The sequence below is a fragment of the Marmota marmota genome, unplaced genomic scaffold (assembly GCF_001458135.2).
Source record: "Marmota marmota marmota unplaced genomic scaffold, marMar, whole genome shotgun sequence".
In the NCBI taxonomy this organism is placed as follows: domain Eukaryota; kingdom Metazoa; phylum Chordata; class Mammalia; order Rodentia; family Sciuridae; genus Marmota; species Marmota marmota.
The window spans coordinates 14,729,714-14,751,950 of record NW_025999960.1 but is presented as its reverse complement, the minus strand read 5'-3'; the positions used below and the strand labels follow the sequence as shown (position 1 = coordinate 14,751,950).

General features: G+C 37.5%; 1 protein-coding gene and 3 non-coding genes across 7 annotated transcripts; all 4 read left to right on the top strand.

The window, feature by feature from the left end:
- The first annotated feature begins 741 nt into the window (after positions 1–741).
- On the top strand, positions 742–20,286 carry Kansl2 (KAT8 regulatory NSL complex subunit 2). 4 transcript variants are annotated; one of them, XM_048802620.1, is made up of 8 exons: positions 742–952; positions 1,287–1,401; positions 5,056–5,219; positions 5,555–5,721; positions 6,795–6,891; positions 11,284–11,537; positions 17,890–17,993; positions 18,112–18,222. In XM_048802620.1, exons 1-7 carry the CDS (start codon positions 829–831, stop codon positions 17,983–17,985), a joined length of 1,017 nt encoding a protein of 338 aa, XP_048658577.1. In that variant the 5' UTR covers positions 742–828; the 3' UTR covers positions 17,986–17,993; positions 18,112–18,222. The 4 variants fall into 4 exon arrangements, with proteins under 4 accessions (XP_048658577.1, XP_015348770.1, XP_015348769.1 ...); XM_015493284.2 differs by lacking the exon at positions 17,890–17,993 and adding an exon at positions 19,541–20,286 and having other exon boundaries at positions 743–952; positions 11,284–11,435; positions 18,112–18,231; XM_015493283.2 differs by lacking the exon at positions 17,890–17,993 and adding an exon at positions 19,541–20,286 and having other exon boundaries at positions 745–952; positions 18,112–18,231.
- LOC125616699 lies at positions 6,991–7,127 on the top strand. The gene has a single exon (XR_007347443.1). It is a non-coding gene; the product is annotated as a small nucleolar RNA SNORA2/SNORA34 family (small nucleolar RNA).
- On the top strand, positions 16,883–17,013 carry LOC125616700. The gene has a single exon (XR_007347444.1). It is a non-coding gene; the product is annotated as a small nucleolar RNA SNORA2/SNORA34 family (small nucleolar RNA).
- Positions 18,938–19,074, top strand: LOC125616701. The gene has a single exon (XR_007347445.1). It is a non-coding gene; the product is annotated as a small nucleolar RNA SNORA2/SNORA34 family (small nucleolar RNA).
- Positions 20,287–22,237: the final 1,951 nt, after the last annotated feature.

Below are 22,237 nucleotides of genomic sequence, written 5' to 3'. Positions count from 1 at the left end.
TTTCATCATATAAACAAAGGTATCCATGCAGAAACATAACTCTTCTAGATAATTTTGTGTAAAACTTCAAGTTTTAAAATTGTCCCACAGGCTGCGCGGTGAAGGTAGATGTCTGTGAAGGTAGATGTCTGTAATTGCAGAAGCTGGGGAGGCTGAGCTGGAAGCTGAGGCAAGAGGATCCCGTGTTTGAAGTCAAATTTAGCAATTTAGTGAGACCCTCAGCAACTTATAGAGATCTTGTCTGTCCCAAAATAAAAAAAAAGGATGGAATAAGGGCTTAGGTAATAGCTCAGTTGGTAGAGTGCCAGCCTGCGTCACATGCACAAGGCTCTGGGTTCAATCCCCAGCACCACAGGGGGAAAAAAATGGATGGAATGTAGCTCAGTGGGTTTAATCACCAGTACCAAAGGAAAAAAGTGTTCTACATCTTATTATTTACAGTGGATTGATATGAAAATGACCCTTCTAGAATTAATTTTGAAAAATTAATCTCTTTGTTATGAGATAATGTCAACTTTGTTATAGTTGGAATGTTTTGTTTAATGGCTAGTGCACTGGATAAGCTACCTGCTTTTCCCTTTAAGAACAAATGTGGGCGGGGGTGTAGCTCAGTGGTAGAGGCTAGTTAAATTCATCTGATTCATTGGCCATTTGAGGAGTGAATGTAATATCATTTCAGTTTCCTGAAAATGCTCTAAAGATCAGTGACTATGAAAATTGTTGAACCCTTTCAAGAGAGAACCTAAAAAATATTAATATTTATATCTTCTTAGGGTGTCCTTCTGTGCTGAACATGCCCGTAGGAATGCCTTAGCACTTCATGCTCAAATGAAGAAGACCAACCCAGGGCCTATGAGTGAAACACTCTTGTGCCAGCTGAGCGCATATGCTAAGACAGAACTGGGCTCTCAGACTCCAGAAAGTAGCCGCAGTGAAGCCAGCCGAATACTGGGTAAGGATCTTTTCTCCTAGAATAAAAAAGGTAGAAGAAGGTTAAGAATGAATTTATTTTGGTTTGAAGTATCTTGAACATATTTGGCAATATTATTCATTGGGAATTTGGTGAGGGTGATGAACTTCCAGGGTTGCTATGTTCTTCACCAGTTCTTTGCATTTGAAGGAGAGTTTGCTTAGGTTTATTCTTCTGAGCTGGTGACTTTTTTTTCCTTATATAAATGGTGTTTTTAATTTTAAGGTTTGGATTGATTTGCTAAGTAATCTAGTTTTGTGTGGTGGAGTTACAGAGGTGGGAAGTCTTAATGACTGCTCTCCCTTCCTTGCCTCAGATGAAGACAGCTGGAGTGATGGGGACCAGGAACCCATTACTGTGGATCAGACATGGAGAGGTGACCCTGACAGTGAAGCTGATAGCATAGACAGTGATCAAGAAGATCCCCTAAAGTAAGTTGTAACTCCACATAAGGATTTTTGAATATTTTATGTAGTTAGCATGTGGATTGTAGTGTGACATGCTGCTAATAGATTAATAACCAAAGAGAAAATACAACTTAGATATTTGTGAGCAGTAACAGCTTCTGTATTTTAAAGTGTCAGCACCATCTTGCTTCAAGGCAAAATTTGATGGTTTTGTTTTTATGTTACGGGGGATTAATCCAGGTTCTTGTGCTTGCTACGCCACCACTCTGCCACTGAGATAAATTCTCAACCCAAGATTCGATTCTTTTGTTGAAGATTTGTAATCTAGAAAGATTTTTGAATACTAAATTCTGTACATGAGAAAGTGTAGGGGAAAGAGTAGGTTTTTTTGGACATGGAAATGAGAAATGCTTAGACCAGTTAGAGAAGAGACAATGGATGTGAACAGGTGGTTGTTCTAAACCTCAGGAGAGATAAGGTGATTCAGTAACTACATATTTTGTAAAATTTCATGTTTATGGATTTCCTTTTAAAAAGGAAAATAAAAAAGGTGTTCAACAGTTTGCTTTGGTTTCATGCCAAAGAAGCGGAAACTGATTTAGAAACACAGAAGTGAGTAATCATCCTAATTATATCTTACTAAGGTTTTGCTTTTCACTTAACCCATGAAATCCATGATCCTTTAGTAGGTGTAATATATCAAAACTTGTCTCATATTCTAGAGTTTTATAATTATATTTCTCATGATTTGAGTTTAGGTTAGTTTCCTTTTTCTTTTCTTTCTTTTTTTTTTTTTAACCAGGAATTGAACCCAGGGCACTCTACCACTGAGCCATATCCCCAGCCCTTAATGATTTTTTTTTTTTTTTTTAGTTGTAGAGGGACACAGCCCTATTTTGTGTTTTATTTAGAGATAGGATCTCACCGAGTTGCTTAGCACCTCACTTTTGCTGAGGGTGGCTTTGAACTTGAGATCCTCCTGCCTCAGCCTCCTGAGCCACTGGGATTATAGAATACCTTTATTTATTTTTATGTGGTGCTGAGGATGGAACCCAATCCCTCACACCTGCTATGCAAGTGCTCTACCGCTGAGCTACAACCCAGCCCTTTTTCATTTTTTCAATTTGAGACAGAATCTCACTAAGTTGCTTAGGGCCTTACTAAGTTGTTTCTGAGGCTGTCTTTGAACTTGGAATTCGCCTGCCTCAGCCTCCTGAGCCTTTATGAAATTACATGTTTCGCCACTTTGCCTGGCCTCATTTTTTTTTTTTTTTCTTCAGTGCTGGGAATTAAACTTACTTAGAGCCTACCATTGAGCTATTCCTCCCAGCTCTAGTTTTTCTTTTCCTGACATCTGCCTCTTAACAGTTTTATGATCCAGGAAAAAGTACTATAGACAGTGGGAGAGATAATGTATTTTGACTGTTGGGCTTTCATTCTTGAAGTAGCATTTTTTTTCCCCCATTACTTGGGGTTCTGTGGTATATTGAAGTTATTGAGGATTATATTTTCTGAGTAGAATAATTTTATCCAGTTCTATTGAGCATTCTCAGTCAGGTTTTTAGGAACAATTAGCGTAGACAGTTTCAGTAAGCAGTTTGAAAGAGAATGTTTTCTAGCAGGATTCTCTTAACTATGGTAACTTATTACTAAACATTTATTCTTTTTTTTTTTTTGGGTACTGGGGATTGAACTCGGGGGTGCTCACTCAGTGACCCACATCCCCACGCCTATTTTGTATTTCATTTAGAGACAGGGTCCCCTGAGTTGCTTAGCACCTCACTATTACTGAGGCTGGCTTTGAACCTACAATCCTCCTGCCTCAGCTTCCCAAGGTGCTGGGATTATAGGCGTGCACTACCATGCCTGGCTATTCTTTTTTTTTTTTTTTTTTTGCCCCACTGTGCTTTCTAAATTCTAGATGGCTAACTTGCTGCTTTGATATATAACTCTGTAAGGTCACAAAGTGTCCTTTAAACACTACACTTTTTTTTTTCCCCTTCTTCCCTGTTCTGAGCTTGAACTCAGGTTCTCTCTCACCGAGCTATATACCAGTCCTTTTTATTATAGATTTTGATAGAGTCTAAGTTGCAGAAGCTGGCCTTAAATTTCTGATCCTCCTGCCTCAGCCTCCTGAGTTGTACCACTGTACCCAGCAACATTAAAGTTTGAAGGCCCAGAAACATGATTTTGTTAATAGTAGTCTAGATCAGATTCTAAAGGACAAATTCATGTCAGTTTTACTCATAAGATACCGTATATCAAAATATCAGTTAATTTTCTTTAAGACAGAAATGTTAAAGGTATTAGGTAGTTGTCAGTCTCTCCTAGTAGAAACACACTAAAGGGTAAATAAAGCTCTGAGCATTCTCAACTATTAGATAACTAAATATAAGGCTTTCTTTAATTTTCCCAGTGATATTATTAAAAATGTTGGGACTAGGGTTGTGGCTTAGTGGTAGAGCACTTACCTACATTTGTGAGGCACTGGGTTCGATCCTAAGCACCACATTTAAAGAAAAAAAAGTAAAATAAAGTTAAAAAATGTCGTCTTAATAAATATATGCATTTTTAGGGCTATAGTTGTTAAATATGTATAATGTTAGTTGTTAAATATCTCCTTATGTTTAATTAGTATGATTATGTGACTATCAAGTTTTTTATTTTCTTAATTTGTACTGAGGATTGATCCCAGAGCCCTGTATATGCTAGGCAGGCACTCTACTACTGAGCTATATCCCAGCCCTTTTTAGCTTTTATTTTGAGACAGTGTCTTACTAAGTTGCTCAGGGTTGCCTCAGACCTGTGGTCCTCTTGATTCAGCTCCCAGATAGCTGGAATTACAGGTGTGCTGCCATGCCTGGCTCACCTTTTTAATTTCATTGAGATATTTGCAGAATTGAAAACTTGGAACCTAATGGTAGAACCTATTATAACGATTATATTATGAATATTGTAAGTGGTTATTCTATATTATGTTACTCTTCATTGCCTGACCAGTAAGTGATTATTCTGTATTAAGTCATTAAATGAGAATGTAGATTTAAAAAAAAATTAATGTTTAAACATGCAATCTAAGTGTGGTGGCATGGGGCCTATAGTTCCAGCGATTTGGGAGACTGAGGGAGGATCTTAAGTTCCAGCATGGCTTTAGGAACTGTGTGAGATCCTGTCTCAGAATCATAAATAATAAGGGCTGGGATTGAATTTCCAGTACCACAAGCCAAGAGCAACAACAAAAACTCAACAGGGAAAAACAAGGAAATCTCTCTCCCCATTTTGTGAGATCTTTGAGATTTTTCTTTCTTTCTTTTTGGTGGTGCTGATGATTAAACTCAGGTCTTGTAGATGTCAGGCAAGCCTTCCACCACTGAGGTACAACTCCAGTGCCTCTTTTTTTTTTTTGGTGAGGATTGAGGGACTCTTTACCACTTAACTACATCCTTGGCCTTTTTTGAGGTGAGGTATCGCCAAGTAAAGCTGGCCTTGAACTTTCAGTCCTCTTGCCTTAGCCTTCTGGGTCGCTGGGATTACAGGTGTGTACCACTATGCCCAGCTTTGTTGTCTTTTGATAACAACTTGAATGTTAAAATATTTTGTGAAAATATTCCTGTTTACTATCTTACTTTTAAGCTTGGGTTTTATTACTGTGTTTTCTTATTTTTTGTTTTATTCCAGACATGCTGGTGTCTACACAGCTGAAGAAGTGGCCCTGATTATGCGGGAGAAGCTGATTCGTTTGCAGTCTTTGTACATTGATCAGTTTAAACGACTTCAGCATTTGCTGAAGGAGAAGAAGCGTCGATACTTACATAATCGCAAAGTGGAACATGAAGCTTTAGGCAAGTTTTATGCAGTTGAAACTGCTTATCTTGAGTTGAAGATTCCTCTGTTTTTGTTACTTTGCTGAAGCATTCTTTTTTTTGTGGGGCGGTGGGGCGGTGGGGGGGGTGCTACCACTGAGCCACATCCCCAACCCTATTTTTGTATTTAGAGACAGGGTCTCACTGAGTTGCTTAGTGCTTCGCTTTGGCTGAGGCTGCCTTTGAACTCACAGTCCTCCTGCCTCAGCCTCCCAAGCCACTGGGATTACAGGTGTGTGCCACAGTGCCCAGCCGTAGAAGAATTCTTGATAGGTTACCCTGTGAGTCACATTTTTACTTTTGTAATTCTTTAGGTAGTAGTCTCCTTACTGGCCCAGAGGGACTTTTGGCCAAAGAACGAGAGAACTTAAAGCGATTAAAATGTCTTCGACGGTATCGCCAACGCTATGGAGTAGAAGCCTTGCTACACAGGCAGCTAAAGGAACGCAGAATGCTGGCCACAGATGGTGCCGCCCAACAGGTAATTTGTCTATATATCTCTAAGATACCTCTAATATACTACTCACTTTGTAGAGTTGGAGTAATTAGCAAAACACTATATCTAATCCTGGCTCTGAAATCTGACTTACTGGATTAGTAGTGAAAGTACTTATTGAGGGCCAGGAAACATGGACTCTAGTCTTGGTCTTCTACTGTCTAGCCCTGTGCCTGCACAGACAGTTTAATTTCTGGGCCTCAGTATTCAAATTGAGGGGTTGGGATAGATTTCAAAATTCTTTGGTCCAGAGAGTCTTCAGAAATAGGCACAAATTAAGCCTAAGTTGCTTAAGAGTCTATTTTTAAATTTTAATTTGGGAATTTGTTTATAAAAGTGGGAAGAAAGGTGGAAGAACAGGAGCAAATGCATGTCAGGAAGTGAGGTTGATAAGAAGAGTTAAGCAATCACTCTTATCTATGATTTGTTGAGACTACCAATAAGGTTACAGTTTAAAAAAGGATTCTGCTGCTAAAGGACAAATTAGATTGAAAGCTATACACTACTGCTTTCATATATGAAGGGATATGTTTTAAGACCAAATGGAGGCCTGAAACCAAAGATACTATTGAACTTGTATGTTATGTTTTTTCCTATGTGTATATACTTACGATAATGTTTAATTTGTAAATTATGTTCAGTAAGAGATTAACAATAATACCACAGTAAAATAGGACAATAGTAACAATATAAGTGTAAAAATTATTCTAAACTCTTAAATTGTTTATTCCTGTAGTTTTCCATGTGGTATTTTCAGATTGAGGTTAACATCCTGAACCTCCTAGCTCTGGAAGCAGACTTTCATATGTGCCTCTCTAGACCATAAAACTACTGTTTTATGCTTGTATAATCTGGAAAGGGGTATTTGGGATTAATGTTGACTCATTTTTTTGTATGTAAGGTTTTAAATTTTATTTTACTGCATAATATTAGTTTATTAAATATTGAATTTTCTGGCCTTGAGGAGGTACTTTTATTATATAACTAAGTATTCTTATGATAATTGGTTGTATGTTCTTTTGTGGGTTTGTCTTTTTTATCTTTTTTCTTCATTTTAGGCCCATACCACTCGTTCTAGTCAGAGGTGCTTGGCCTTTGTGGATGATGTTCGTTGTTCCAATCAGTCTCTCCCAATGACCAGACACTGCCTTACCCGTATCTTTTTAAAACTGCCTGTTGGGGTTCTGATTTTGTAGTTAGATGAGGGCTAGTGAGAATCTTTGCTGATTTGCTTAATTGAAGGCCTTTGAACCTTTGGCCCTGAATCAAGGCCAGCAGTTTGTTGAAGCTGTTGGTTTCAAGCAGGAGCCTAAAGAAACGTCTTTCTATGGTCTGTTGGCCATTTCAGAACTTTGGAAATGTAATGGTCAATTCATTAGAAAGAAACATTTGAATCATTAGTGATAGATGTGGGCTAATACTAATTTGTAGTCTTAATACTAGGATTCCAAAGTAATCCATACAATACTTATCTTTAGATCCCTGATTTAATTGTTCATTACAATTATAATGCTCTTAAATCTATTACCAAAAAAATTTGCTTCACGTTTTCTACCCAAAATAAAAGAATGATTCTGCACTGTGAATTTCCTAAAACTATTATCCATTTGTATCATCAGTGCCCTAACTTTAATATTTTTAACTTCATTTAAACTAGAAATTTAATTGTTTCCAAAAATAGGAATCTTATCCCTCCTCCTTTTAATTAATTTTTTCAATTAATTTCATCATGTCTCTTGATTCTGCTGTAGGACTACATATACCATTTGACTATAAAACTTTATTATTAGATTTTGAAATTGCATCTTGGTTATAGGTATTGATTGAAAAAATTACTTTTTGTCATAAAAACACTTATTAAATATGCTCTTTAAATGAAAAACATGAATTTTGGTGGATTTCATTTGCCTTGTGAGACATACCAAATATTTGGAAATTGGTATGTATTTTCTTAGCCAGCATTTATGGCACCTGCCTATATCCCAGCTACTATTGTTATTAAGTATTTTACCAGTTTATTAATTATTGCAGTAAATGTCTGATAAAGGATTACTGTCATTAATGTATAAAATGCTGTGCTAAGTAATTAGAAACTAAAGATAAATGCTTAAAACATAATTGGACAGAGGTTGTCTGTAGACGGTTAATAGAAATGGCCTATAGTTAGTGTTTATTTCACTCTAAACAGAAGAGATAAATAAAACAAGGAACATTTAAAACCTAATTTTGATATTTGTACATACATTTTAAAATAAACATGTAAATTTTAGGGCTGGGGTTGTAGTGTGCTTGCTGCACACATGTGAGGCACTGGGTTTGATCCTCAGCACCACATAAAAATAAATTAAAAAATATTGTGTCCATCAACTAAAAAAAATTTTTAAAATGTAAGTTGTTTTTTTTTATTAGTGGGTGAATTTCAAAAGTAGTTGAGCCTCTTCTAAATTTATATTCCAGTTGGAATATAAATTGATAAAAGCTTTTTGTGAAGCAGTTCGAAAATAATTCTTCTTTGATAAGGCAGTTTTTGCCCCTGGAAATTTAAGAAGATAATCAAATGCAGTCAAATACTTAAACAAAAAAAATTCTAAGCCAGGCACAGGGGCACACGCCTGTTATCCCAGCAGCTTTCGAAGCTGAGGCAGGAGGATTGCAAGTTCAAAGTCAGCCTCAGCAAAAGAGGGGTGCTGAGCAACTCGGTGATACCCTGTCTCTAAATAAAATACAAAATTGGGCTGAGGATGTGGCTCATCCTCAGTGGTTGAGTGCCCCTGAATTCAGTCCCTAGTCTCCCTACCCCACCCCAAAGTCTAATTGGAGACAGCCTTGTTTAGAGATGAGGAATAGGGAAATAAATTATGGCACAACAGATTTTTTGCACTAAACATTTAACAATTTATGAGCGAAGAGAAAATTATAGTGAGAAAAATAGGATATAGATTTCTGTAGATTATGTTTTAACTGCATGGTACTAAATACTGAGAAGGAATGTAATATAATCATTTTTGCATGGTATGAATATCCTTTTTTCTGTTTCTGTATAATTTTTTTAAAAGGAAACTTGAATTTAGTAGAGAAAACCCAGTTTATAGATATTAAAGACTATTTTTGACATTTCTTATAATGCTGTACTCAAATAGTATGTTAGGATATAAATATTTTAAAAAGCAAAGTTGAAGAGGAACTGTATTTAACAAAGGAAGTATTTTTCCTTATATGCTCTTTTCCTTTCCATAGTTCCTAAGTTACTTACCCTTCCTTAAGTCCTCATCCCAGAGAAAGATGCGACTGCCATTGGTGACCTGTTAACTCTTTACTCTGGTCTAATGGAGACAGCACTGGACTGAGTGAAGGACCCAGACTCTAGTTGTAGGTCAATCATTCCCTTTTTATCTCTCTTGTCCCTGTCTGAAAGGAAAGCGGGTGGAGGAGAATGGGGGCTGTTTCTAGACTATTGTGGAATTAAATAGATAAGAGACTTTTGTGAAAGTCCATTGAAGTCAAATGGGAAAAATTCTAGTTGAAATATTTAGCAAATTAAGATTTTAAATATTAATAATTTAAAATTGAATTTCTTTAGCCCATTAGACATATTGCTTAGGTTTTCTAAAGCTCATAATCGTGCAAATCTGTTCTTATTTGGTTCTTAGGTTTATTCAATAAGTATTATATTTACTTTGTACTATCTACTGTCCTTTTGAGTAGTGATTCTCAACAGGGGGCTGTTTTGTTCTCCATTTGGCAATGTGTGGAGAAAATTTTGGTTGGGCCAGAGGTGGAAATGCTACTGACAGCTAGTGGATGATATTACTAAACATTCTACATCTACATCTTACCAGCCCATAGTGCCAGTACTGTCACAAGTGTGAAACTACTGGCATAGAATTAAACGATTTCCAAGTATGGCTGGAAAGAAAGTTTTTTTTTTTTTTTTTACTGTTGGTACTGGGATATTGAAGCCAGGGATACATTGCCATAGAGCTATATTCCCAGCCTTTTTTATTTTATATTTTGGGTCAGGACCTAAGTTAATAAGGCTGACCTTGAATTTGAGATTCTCCTGCCTCCTGTAATCCTGAGTTGCTGGGATTACTGGTGTGTGCCACCATGCCCAAAGAGAAATGGCTTTATTCCAGAAGGTTTATTTGATTTAAAAAATCATAATGTACATTAGATTTTTTTTTTTTTCTATTTTGTTTAGAGACAGGGTCTCACCAAGTTGGTGAGGCTGGCTTTGAACTTGTGATCATCCTACCTAAGCCTCCCAATAGATGTTTTTAATTTTTAAAATTATCTTAGAATATTTGAGATGAAAATTATCCATGATTTAATAATCCTGGTATAATCAGTTTAAAGAAAATTGTATTTTCTAGTTAAAAATATTCGGGTTTAAAACAATGTTGTTTATTAATTTAGGGGAAATAACCACATTTTAAGATTTTAAGAAATGGTAACACTTGCATGAAATGTATTTTATAGAGTAACTGAACTTGAAATTTATTATCTAATCATGATCCTCCCCCCCACATTGGTATTGGGGATTGAATCCAGGGGTGCTCACTGAGCTACATTTCTAGTCCTTTTTGGTTTTTGCTTTGGGATAGGGTCTCAATAAATTTCGGAGATTGTTCTTGAACTTATCATCCTCTTGCCTCAGCCTCTTGCTGGGATTACATATGTGCACCACTATGTCTAGCTCATGATTTAAATTTTGATTCTTTGCCAACTTGGAAATATAGCCCTTTCTGCTTTACCCTTAACAAAAGTTATTGTAGAGCTCTTGGAGTGTTGTTCCTGGAGTTCTTTTCCATGGTCCCTCATAAGCAGTATTGTCTTACTCTTTTTAAGATCATGAGAGGATTTCTCATGTACTATCATCCTCTTAAAAAAAAAAAAAGCCATGGAAATTTATTATTTCCTCTCGATGTGTTAATTAGTAAATATTAGTAGTAGAATTTCTGTTTTCCTTAATGCAGTGCTAGTTTAAAAGAATTTCTCATATTAAAAACAAGGTGCAATTTTTTTTAAAATTTTTTTTGCAAACTTAGCCACTTTTTGTGTGTGTTTGTGGTGCTGAGGATTGAACCCAGGGCCTTGTGCATATGAGGCAGGCACTCTACCAACTGAGCTATATCCCTAGACCCAAGCTACTCTTCTTAACAGCAGAAACCACACTGTATATCTTGATTATTGTAGGGGTTGGTAGGGGCTTCTGCAAACTATTTGCTTTTGCTATCCCTTGTTTCTTCTGAGTAGGTTTATGTTCCTAGGAGTGTTATTACTACTTGCTTAGCATTGTCATGGGGAGAACAGGATTAGTATGTTTAGTTTAAGTGACCAGGATCCTGAAAAGGAGATTGGGGACTTGTTGGTTTTAAATTACTCGTAGAGCTAGAATTAAATGTTAGGAAATGCCACTCACTTTGAGAAGTAACTTTAAAAATTACTAACTGCATTTGGTTTTCTGTATGAAATGTATTGTCACCTCTACTATATTTTGTACCTCCGATAGTTGTTGTTATATTTCCCTTGACCATTTTTCTACAGATATTTGTCAGGATACGAATCAGGTTCTCTTCAAATGCTGCCAGGGATCTGAAGAGGTACCTTGCAACAAACCAGTTCCTGTAAGCCTCTCTGAGGATCCCTGCTGTCCACTGCACTTCCAGTTGCCTCCTCAGATGTATAAGCCCGAGCAGGTACTGTCTGTGCCAGACGATCTGGAAGCCGGCCCCATGGATCTGTACTTGAGTGCTGCTGAGCTTCAGCCCACTGAGAGTTTACCACTGGAGTTCAGTGATGTAAGTTAGAGAAGCTCTGCTCTGATTGGCCCTTGAGACAAGGCCGTATTTATTAATGGTGAGAATAGTTAGTCTGTTGTGGTCAGTAGAACTGATAAAAAAAAGTTTTTGAAGTGATAAATGTATGGTTGTATTTGTGTGTTAACATTCATTAAGAGACTTTCTACCTTTTTTTTTTTTTTCCAGCCTGCTTTTTCCATATTTTTTTGGAGATAAAATTCATACATTATAAGTGTTCCCTTTCAAAATATATGATAACAGGATTTCCCCCCCTTTGGTATATCCACATGTAGCCAATTGTCACTACCTAATTTCAGAATATTTTTATCATCCCAGAAAGAAAGCTAACTCTTCATTCTGCCCTCCCCAATCCTTTGTCAACCACTAATACACATTTTGTCTGTAAATTTGCTGCTTCTGGACATTTCATATAAATCTGAAACTTTTGTGCCAGGCTTTTTTCATTTAGCATAATTTTTTTAAGCATATAAAGCAGGGTTTTTTTTTTTTTTTTTTTTTAAAAAGGGGTAACATAGACTTCTCCTGGGAGGGAGAAGGGAGCCAAAGCTTGTATCCTGGTATCCCCTAACATATGTTTTTAAGGTTCACTTATGTTGTAGTGTGTATATTAATAGTTCATTTCTTTCTTTCTTTTTTATTTTTTGGTACTGGGAATTGAACCTAGGGCCTCATGCATACTGGGGCAAGCATTATACCACTGAGCTACAGACAGCCCTAGTCCTTATTTGAGACAGGGTCTTGCTAAGTTCCTAAGTCTGGCCTCAAACTTGCAGTCCTGCCTCTGCTTCCCAAGTAGGTGGGACTATAGGTGTGCACCACTCCACTCCACCCAGCTTTACCTCATTCATTTTTGTGGCAAAATTAATCCATTATGTTGCCATAACACATTTTTTTAATCCACCAGGTTGGTGGACATTTGAGCTGTTTCTACTTTTTGGCATTTAAGGAATATTCTGTTATGGAACATTCATGTACACGTTTTTGGGAGGACACACTTTCAATTCTCCAATTCTCTCTCTCTATATCCTTTGGAGTGTGCTTATTTTTTAAGCTTCTTGTTCTATTTAGACAAAAGAAAGCAAACTTTTTATATTGACACTCTAAACCACTTATAAACCGGAAGTTCTGGTTGTCTCTTGGTTTTGAGTGTTAGGTGAAATCTAACACCCTTCAGGTTGAGATTCCACAATACAGGAAAGGTAGCACAAATGGTGTGGTGGCCCACACCTGTAATCCCAGCTACTTGGGAGGCTGAGGCAGAACTGCAAGTTTCAAACCATCCAGGAAAATTTAATGAGGTCCTCAAATTTTTAAAAAGGGCTGGATGTGTTGGGGATGGGGCACACCTGTAATCTCACATCTTGGGAGGCTGAAGCAGGAAGATCACAAATTCAAGGGCTGGTTTAGCAATAGAGACTTAACAAGGCCCTGAGCAACTCAGTGACGACCCTGTCTCAAAAAATAAAGGGGGCTGGGGCTGGGGCTCAGTGGTAGTGTACTTGGCTGGCATGTGTGAAACACTAGGTTCGAACCTCAGCACCACATAAATATAAAATAAAGATAATTTGTCTACCTGTAACTAAAATATAAATGTTTAAAAAATAATAATAAAATAAAAAGGGCTGGGAACGTGGTTCAGTGGTAAACATTCCTCTAGTATGTTTAAGGATGACTCTTGTTTCTTTTTTAGTGAATATTTAAACAAATTAATCATTGTGAGATGTTATTATGGCTATTTTCTGGGTTCAATACTGAATACAAAAAACGATAACAACAACAAAACCCCAAATAAAACAAAAACTAAACCACTTGGTAGTTTTTTTTTTTTGAGTCTGTAGTCTGTACCCCAGACTTGTCTTAGGAACTCTTGGGCTCAAGAGATCCTCTTGCCTCACCCTCCTGAATTCTGGGACTACAGGTATGTGCTAGTGCATGAGCTTATAATTGCCTTTTTAAAAAGTTTCTTTCATAGAATATGAGGCTAGGAAGAGACTTCAGAGATTGTATTCCACTGTTTCTCAAAATGCCAATGAGATTATTATTACTATTATTATTATTATTTTAAAATATTTATTGTACACAATACCTTTATTTTTTTATTTATTTATATGTGGTGCTAAGGATTGAACCTAGGACCTCGTACATGCTAGGCAAGCACTCTACTGCTGAGCCACAACCCCAGCCCCAAGATTATTTTGAAGAGATTAAATGATAGCCTCAGGTTGATAAGGACAGAGTTTTGCTCACTTCATTTTGTATTTCAAGAAAACCTAGAGAGGTGTTGTCTTTTAAAAATGTTTTAAGTAATATGAACAGGTTTGTAAGGTTTAATCACCTAATAAAAAGCACTGTATAATCAAAATCTCTTATGTACACAGGTAGAAATTAGCACATGTGTTTTGTAGAATACACATGTACTAGGCTGTTAATTTTTATTTTGGTAATAATTTCTATAGTCATTTCTGTTTTGACTTTTTTGCTTTTCCCCTTTAACCTCTTTTTGGTTTTTCTTTTACTTTTTGCAGTACTGGGGATTGAACCCAGGGCCTTGCATATGCTAGGCAAGCACTCAACCACTGAGTCAAAAACCACTGTTTTTGACCACCTAGTGCATATATATGTATATGTGTGTTTGTGTATTATATGGTATTATATATAGACATGTGCGCACACACACACATAAATATTTTGTACTTCTGGACTGGGATATGGCTCAGTGGTACAGTACATATCTAGAATGCTGAAGGCCCTGTGTTCAATCTCTAGCATTACAAAAATAAAACAAAACAAAATGTTATATACTTTTCCCACACTTCTTTATTTTTTTGTTGTTTTTGGTACCAGGGATTGAATCCAGAGGTCTTAACCACTGAGCCACAGCCCCAGGCTCTTTTCTTTCTTTTTATTTTTTTGTAGTTGTAAATGGATATTTGCTTATTCTAGTGAATATTTAAACAAATTAATAATGATTGTGAGATATTATAGGCTATTTCCTGACAATTAAGAAATCTTTTTATTTTATTTTTTAATATTTATTTTTCAGTTTTTGGTGGACCCAGCATCTTTATTTTATTTTTATGTGGTGCTGAGGATTGAACCCAGCGCCCCGCGCATGCCAGGCGAGCACATTACTGCTTGAGCCACATCCCCAGCCCCAGAAATCTTAATTTTAAAATATTTAAAAATATATCATCAAGGCCGGGTGTGATAGCATCTGCTTGTAATCCCAGCAGCTTGGGAGGCTGAAACGGAGGATTGCTAGTTCAAAGCCAGCCTCAGCAACAATGAGGTACTAAGCAACTCTGTGAGACCCTGTTTCTAAATAAAATACAGAATGGGGGCTGGGGTTGTGGCTTAGCAGTAGAGTGCTTGCCTAGCACATGCGAGGCCCTGGGTTCAATCCCCAGCACCACATAAAAATAAATAAAATAAAGGTGTTTTGTCAAACTACAACTAAACAATAAATTAAAAAAAAATACAAAATAGGGCTGGGGATGTGGCTCAGTGGTCTAGTGCCCCTGAGTTCAATCCCTGGTACCCACCCTCCCCCAAATATATATATCATCAAATTGGTTAGGCATGACTTTTGCTGGTCACTCTGCCCCTTTTGCTCACTTAAAATCACCTCTATTCTCTGACCTAGGGAGACTTGTACATGCCTGGTTTTTTCTATTCACAAAGATTAAGAGATTTAGAATGGAGTCTTTTGGGGAGGTAGTTGTTAAAGTTGGGGCATTTGATGCCTACATAGAGTCCTTCACAGGAGAAATAGGATTTGCTTTTTATCCCCTCCTTCCCCCACTGCTCTTGGGAGAAGAAGCTCTTGAAAGTGCTTGTGTGCCTGTATAAAACCACCACTTTACCCCCATTCTCCATGGTCTAGAGAGGCACATATGAAAGTCTGCTTCCAGAGCTAGGAGGTTCAGGATGCAGTCCCTAAACTTCCTAGGTGTAAAGTTAGATGCTTGATATAAGGGGAAAATGGATTGTTTTTTAAGTAACCTCTCTACACTGCTCCTGGGGAATGAAGTCCTTGAAAGTGCTGTGCTCTGTTTAAGTCTCTTGCTTTTTTCCCCTGTGATCTGGAGAAACTTGTGTGTATTCTCCTCTGCTCCCAGCGTGAAGCCCAAATCCTCTTCTCCATAGGGAGAAGCCAGAATGTTGGGGATTACTTTTCCAGTTTTAGGTGCTGTGCCTAGAGCTGGGCTCCTGGCCTCATGTTCCTCTTCTTTTCCTGTCCTCTCTTACATGTGATTGTTTTCTCAAATTGCCCAGTGGGTAGGAGCAAACAGCTACTCCAGCTTTCTCTCAGAGGGAATTGATCCCATGAGTAGAGTTTTTATGTGATGCACTTGTGGGTGGACGGAGAGCCAGAGCTGCTGCTTCTACAATGTTGCTGATGTCACTTGTTGATCTTCTCTTATTTTAGGTTCCTTTTCCCAATTTTAATTGGTAAAGGACTACGTGTTCTATATGTTAAGAAAAATGTTTCCTGTACTTATTTTCCCTTTGAAAACATTCCCATTCCATTATTATCTTGAGACTTGGATCCTTTTTACTTTATTGCTTAAGTGGTTTCATTTAATTCCAAGCTACTTTTTTTCTCTTCATTGGAGATTTAATCCAGGGGTGCTCTACCACTGAGCTACATTTCCAGCCCTTTTTAGAGTTTTTTTTTTTTTTTTGGAACTGAACCCAGGGCCACTTAACCACTGAGCCCTTTTTATTTTTCATTTTGAGTTAGGGTCTTGCAGAGTTTCTTAGGGCCTAAGTTGCTGAGGCTGGGCTTAAACTTGGCAGTCCTCCTATCTCAGCCTCCCAGTGTGTACCCCTATGCCTTGCTCTAAGCTAATTATTTATATAATGATTGTGTTTAGTAAAAGAATTATAGAAAACATTTTATGGTCCTAATGTGTGAGAACACTGGTTTCTGTGGATAGTCAGAAGTTTCCAATAATCTGAAGTGAATGTTAGCTAGTGAACTTCTTCTTTTCTTTGTTCTTTTAGATTGAGCAGTTTTTAAGTATGGTAGATTCTTCACTTCTTTTTTTCCCCTCAATTTTGAAGATGTTATTTTCTTTCTTTCTTTCTTTCTGATTGGCACATCAACAAAAGGGGAAAGGACTGCAAATTGTTTGACTTATTTTAAAGCATAAACTAAGCTTCTCATGAAGCTAGATAGTTAAAAGCATCATACCTCTATAAAGGGTACCAGGGAGTACCAACCCTTGGGTATTTTTATGGGGGAGGGGGAATTTAGCGTTAGATTCCTAGCAGTGGCATGGAAGTTAGGTTGATGTATCACTTGAACCTTTGCCATGTCTTAGGCCCTGAATGAAGACCAATGTTTGCTGTAGCTATTGGTTTCAAATGGGAGCCAAGAGATAACTTCCCTTGGTCTGTTGGCTATTCAGTATCTCAGTGGGAATGGCCAGTTCATTTGGAAGAAGCGTGGTTTAGAATATTTCTTTTTCTGATATTTGTTTTATGGTATTTGGGGTTGAACTTAGGGTCTTAGGCATGCTAGGCAAGAGCTATACCAGTGAGCTATATCTCCAGTCCTTTTTATTTTTGTTTTGAGATGGGGTCTTGCTAAGTTGCCCAGGTTGGCCTTGAACTTGGGATTTTTTCTTTTTCTTTTTTTTTTTTTTGTGGTGCTGGGGATTGAACCCAGGGCCTTCTGCATACAAGACAAGCACTCTACCAACTGAGCTGTATCCCCAAACTTGGGATCCTTTTGCCTCAGCCTCCCAAGTTGTTGGGATTATGGTGTACATTACCATGTTTAGCAATGTCTTTTTTTTTTTTTTTTAACAGAACAATTGAACTGTGTTAGATTTAAAATGAATTATTCTGTGAGGATAGGGTTTTAATCAGAATAATATTTCAGATGTCTTTTGAGTTTCCTGTTCCCTCCTTTCCTACTCTCCCTTTTCCTCTCTTTCACTTGCATGCATTGTGGCTCTTTGGACATTCATCATACAATCTCATATTGCCCAAAGTTTTAAAGCAATATTTAATTTTAATTTATGCTTCTGCTGATTATCATTAGATTCATCACTGGTTAACTTAAATGTTGACTCCAGTAACCTTGGAATATTTTTTTTTTTTGAATACTGTTTACTATGGTGAAATATATATAACAAAATTTATTTTTAACTGTTCTTAAGTGTACAGTGCTAATTAACAATGTTCAGTGTGTTGTACAACCATTCTTGAATTTTTCCATCAACCCTGGCATAAATTCTGTACCTTTTAAATAATAACACTCCTCTTCCCCTTTCCCTCAGCCCCTGGTAACCACTGTTCTACTTTCTATGAATTTTCCTAGGAATTTGCTTTTTTAAAGCTACTATACTGGTCTGTGCTTCATAATCAGCAGCAAGAAAAAATTCTCAGTGCTTTTGGATCTTGTCTCATTTGTTGAACATTCTGGTAGGCAAGGGGTAAGGGAGGGACCTCAGAATTGCTTTGAGGTTTGCTGAAAAATATGCCAACTTCAGTTTATTGGTACCCTTAGTATTGCTAATAGGGTTTTCTCTTTGTTTTGTAGGACTTGGATGTTGTTGGTGATGGTATGCAGTGCCCTCCTTCACCCTTGCTTTTTGATCCTTCATTAACCCTTGAAGATCATTCAATCAAAGAAATTGCTGAAGGCCCAGTGGATATCTTGGCAAGTGAAGAACAATCCCAATTAGCCTTCCATCGTATAGTGACCTGGTCAGGCAAAGCGATCCTTGTTTGCTAACATGTACTCCAGGGAGTGTGGGTCTCATCACAAGTAGAGTACAAAGATGCCTGCCCCCAAATAGCTTTTGTTTAATGAATATCATACAAGGAAGGTACTTTTAATAAATGTCATTTTGAGGCTGGGTGTAGCTCAGTCACATATTATATTCCTTATAATATGTGAGGCCCTGGGTTTCATCCCCAGAACTGCAAATGAATAAATGAGAGAATGAAAGAAGCCTTTTTCTGCTTCTTAGTGCCCTTTTGCTCCAATTTTCTAGATGGACCTTAGAATAATGGTCCCTAGTTTTCATATTGAGGGTAGGACATAAATTTTTTTAAATGAAAGGTTAAGACAAGAAATGTAAGTAAATTTTTTTCTTTTTTTTTTTTTTTTGATACTGGAGATTGAACCCAGGCGTGCTCTGAGCTACATCCCAGATTTTATTTTGAGATAGGGTTTTGCTAAAGTTGCTAAGATTAACCTTGAACTTGGGATCCTACTGCTTCAGCCTTCCAAGTTACAGATGTGCACAACTATGCTTGGCTAAATTGTGCCGTTTAAGGGAGAGTTCATTACTGGAATTATTCTCATTGCAGAATAAGGACCAGTAGTGTGATTTGGCTTCTTTCTCTGAGGTTGGATACCAGTGGCCCTGACTGAAGACCAGCAGTTACACTATAGCTGTTGGTTTCAAGCAGAGGCCTAAAAAACTTATCTTCTATGGTTCATTGGCTGTTCTGGGACCTTAGTCGAGAATGGCTGTTTCATTTGGAAGAAACAATCCACGGTTGTCTCTTCCATTGGGAGAGCTTCAAGAATGCCAAGTAATGATTTCAGACTCTTTAAGATTAGGCAGTATTGGGAAGAGCAGCTCCCAGAGTTGTTTTAATGTACTGAATATAAATGGGAATTGATAGATTCATAATTAAGGTTTCAGAGCATCGAGAATGATTTTTTTTTCCTTCATGAGACTTAAATTTTTTTTTTAATTTTATGTGTTCTTCTTAGATATACATGACAGTAGAATGTATTTTGACATATTATACATACATGGAGTATAACTTACTCTAAGTAGGATACAATTTTTGTGGTTGAACATGATGTGGAGTTAGTTATTTCTGTTTGTGTATTCGTATGTGAACATAGGGAATTTATATCTGATTCATTCTCCTGTCATTCCTGATTCCCCTCCCCATCCTCCCTTCCAGTGAATGCTTTACTAATCAAAGTACCTTTATTTCTTTAATAGGGCCAGATGCAGATGGTTGGAGATGGTTACAGGTCCCAGGGATCTCGAAATTCTGAGAAAGCCTGTGCACCATTGCCTCAAAGTGGATTGGCTACTGCAAATGGAAAACCAGAATCCACTCCTAGGAGTTGATAGTTTGTTCTGGGAACCATATGACTTCCGTGGATTTCACTTTCCCATTCTTCAAACAAGTATCTCTGATCATCTCTCACTAAACAGGGGCAACCCAGTTGTTTTGTTCTGGGTTATAGAATGTCGTAGTTAAATAAAACCATACTTAGGGGGATGGGCCAGTAGTGTCAAAGTTGTGTTTCTTTCTACCATGGGCAAGGAAGATAGGGATTACCTATCTCTGAAATTCAGTATTTGGGACTGTGCCAAAGGGGAAAGTGATTCTTTATAATGGGATTTCTTAAGTCACAGATAGAAATCCACATAGATGATTAGGTGAGGGTTGTTTTTATAAATGGTGCCGTTGAGATATTGGTCGCCCCAGTGCCTGGTTATCTTTACCTAAAGGCCTACAGTTTAGCTTTTCCTCATCTTCACTTAATTGAACAGTTTGCACCCTTTCTCCAGTGAACTCCCATCCTTATCCTGAGACAGTTAAGGACTGGGCCCACCTTAACTATTCATCTTGCTTGTAATCTATGTAAATTTCTGCAGTGGCTATCTTATGTAAAATATAGTAAAAAATTATTGTATATAGTTTCTATTAAATGTTAAAATGTTATGAAAATGTAAAACAGTTGCCTGAATTGAATGCGTGTTTTGTTTGTATTTGAATGTATGTCTTATTAGGGAGCTGTCTTTGGGAGATGGAAAATGAGGCAGGTATAGTTCTGTCCTGGGGAATAAATAAATTTTTAGTACCTCAATTTGGTTTCAAGAATAAGGTAAAAACTGGAAGTAAAGGAAAAGGGGAGGAACTTCCTTATGAAAGCCAATCAGTTATAAAATATCTCCTTTTTTTTTTTTCACTCTCTATTTAGATTCCCTAACCCCTACTCCCTTTTTTTTTCCTCACAGATTGCGCCTGGTTGTCATTCTCTAGAGTTGCAGGGCACTGTAGCACGCATCTATAGTCCCAGCCCTTTGGGAGACTGAGGCAGGAGGATTGCAAGTTTGAGGCCAGCCTCAGCAATTTAGTGAGATCTTGTCTCAAAATAAAAAATAGTTTGGGGACATAGCCCAGTAGAAGAACACTTGCCTAGCATGTATGTGCAAGGTATTGGTTTCAATCCCCAGGACTGGGGAGAAAAGAATTCTCTAGGGCCAAAATGTACACAAATGGTCAAGGTTAGTTAGTTATTTTTTTAAAGATTTATTTAGTTGTAGATGGACACAATATCTTTATTCATTTTGTGGTGCTGAGGATCAAACCCAGGGCCAGGCAGGTGCTCTACCACTAAGCTACAGCCCCAGCCTTTAAGATTATTTTTTGTGCTGTAGATTGAACCCAGGGCCTCGTGTGCTAGGCAACACAGTCTTACTGAGGTATATCCCTGGCCCGCCAGGATTTCATTTTGATGCTGAACGTTGGGAAAGTAGGCTAAAGATAGATGTTTGGTTAGGGTTAAGGTACCTATGCTAGAAAATAATTGTGTTGAGGATAAAAGGTTAGTGTCTTTAAGAACTGAAGTAAGGGGCATAGAAGAGTTTATCCAGTCACACTATCTAAACTCTATATTCAGAGAACAGTCAAAAATGACTCTGAAGGGCCATGAGAAGGTCATCTCTTTAATAGTGATGCTTTTCAGTTGGTGGTTCCCTGTGCTTTTGATTTCCTAGTCCTTTTCAATTTACCCACAAAGGCAAACCTTACCCAACTTAACAAGAATATGACTGTTCTTGCAATATGGTTAGAGAGATCCCATTATTGTTTTTAAAAGTGATATATAGGCTATTAGCATATAGCTGACTCAAGGTGACTTTAGATTTAGACTTGTTAGCATCTGGGGTACAGAGGCCAGGGAATCTACTCTTAGTAGCCAGGAATCTGTTGTCCCCTAGATATTGCAAATCTGCCTACAGTGAGTTTTGGGAGGTCTACATATAGCTACTGTTCACCAAGGTCTTAGCTTTTAGGAATAGGAAGAATGGGTAGGAAGGACCTCAGACTATCACATCACTGAGAAATTTCTGGTCCTGCTAATAGAGTTTCCAAAGGCTACATGTTAGAAGAAGTGGCCTATAGTACTTTTTTGTCATTGGTAGTAGTATGGTATCAGTGTGACACTAGTTCCAAAGGCACTCAGTTACCTGTAGATTGTTCCCTTGAAAAGAGATGTGGGTGTTATACAGCTCTGTTCAAGCAGATTACTTTCCCCATGAGTGTTAATGATTCCTAAGGGGAATCATTAGGAGAAACATGGAACTAATTACAAACCCTATTGCTGCAGTTTGTCTTGGGGCTATAAATACTAAATTCCTTTAATCTTTTTATCACAATGATAGGTCTTGGTTGCTTACCTAGTGGTGGAAACCTAATTTTCATTACTGAAGTGTTTGGAGCCTTTGATTCACACCCTTCTCTTGCTACACAAGAGCTTTACATTATAGCTGTGGGAGGAAGAGGCAAGCTGTATCTGTGGTGAGCAGAATAATCATCCCCCAAAGATGTCCATTTCCTAACTCTTGGGACCTGTGAATAATGTTGCCTGAAGTGGCAAAAGGGACTTCACAGACTTGGATGAA

Excerpts from the sequence above, each read along its gene's own strand:
- Kansl2 (XM_015493283.2), top strand. The coding sequence starts at position 829 with ATGAAGAAGACCAACCCAGGGCCTATGAGTGAAACACTCTTGTGCCAG. Across the intron at positions 1,402-5,055 it reads GATCAAGAAGATCCCCTAAA|ACATGCTGGTGTCTACACAG; the intron begins GTAAGTTGTAAC and ends GTTTTATTCCAG. Across the intron at positions 18,232-19,540 it reads AAGGCCCAGTGGATATCTTG|GGCCAGATGCAGATGGTTGG; the intron begins GCAAGTGAAGAA and ends TTTCTTTAATAG.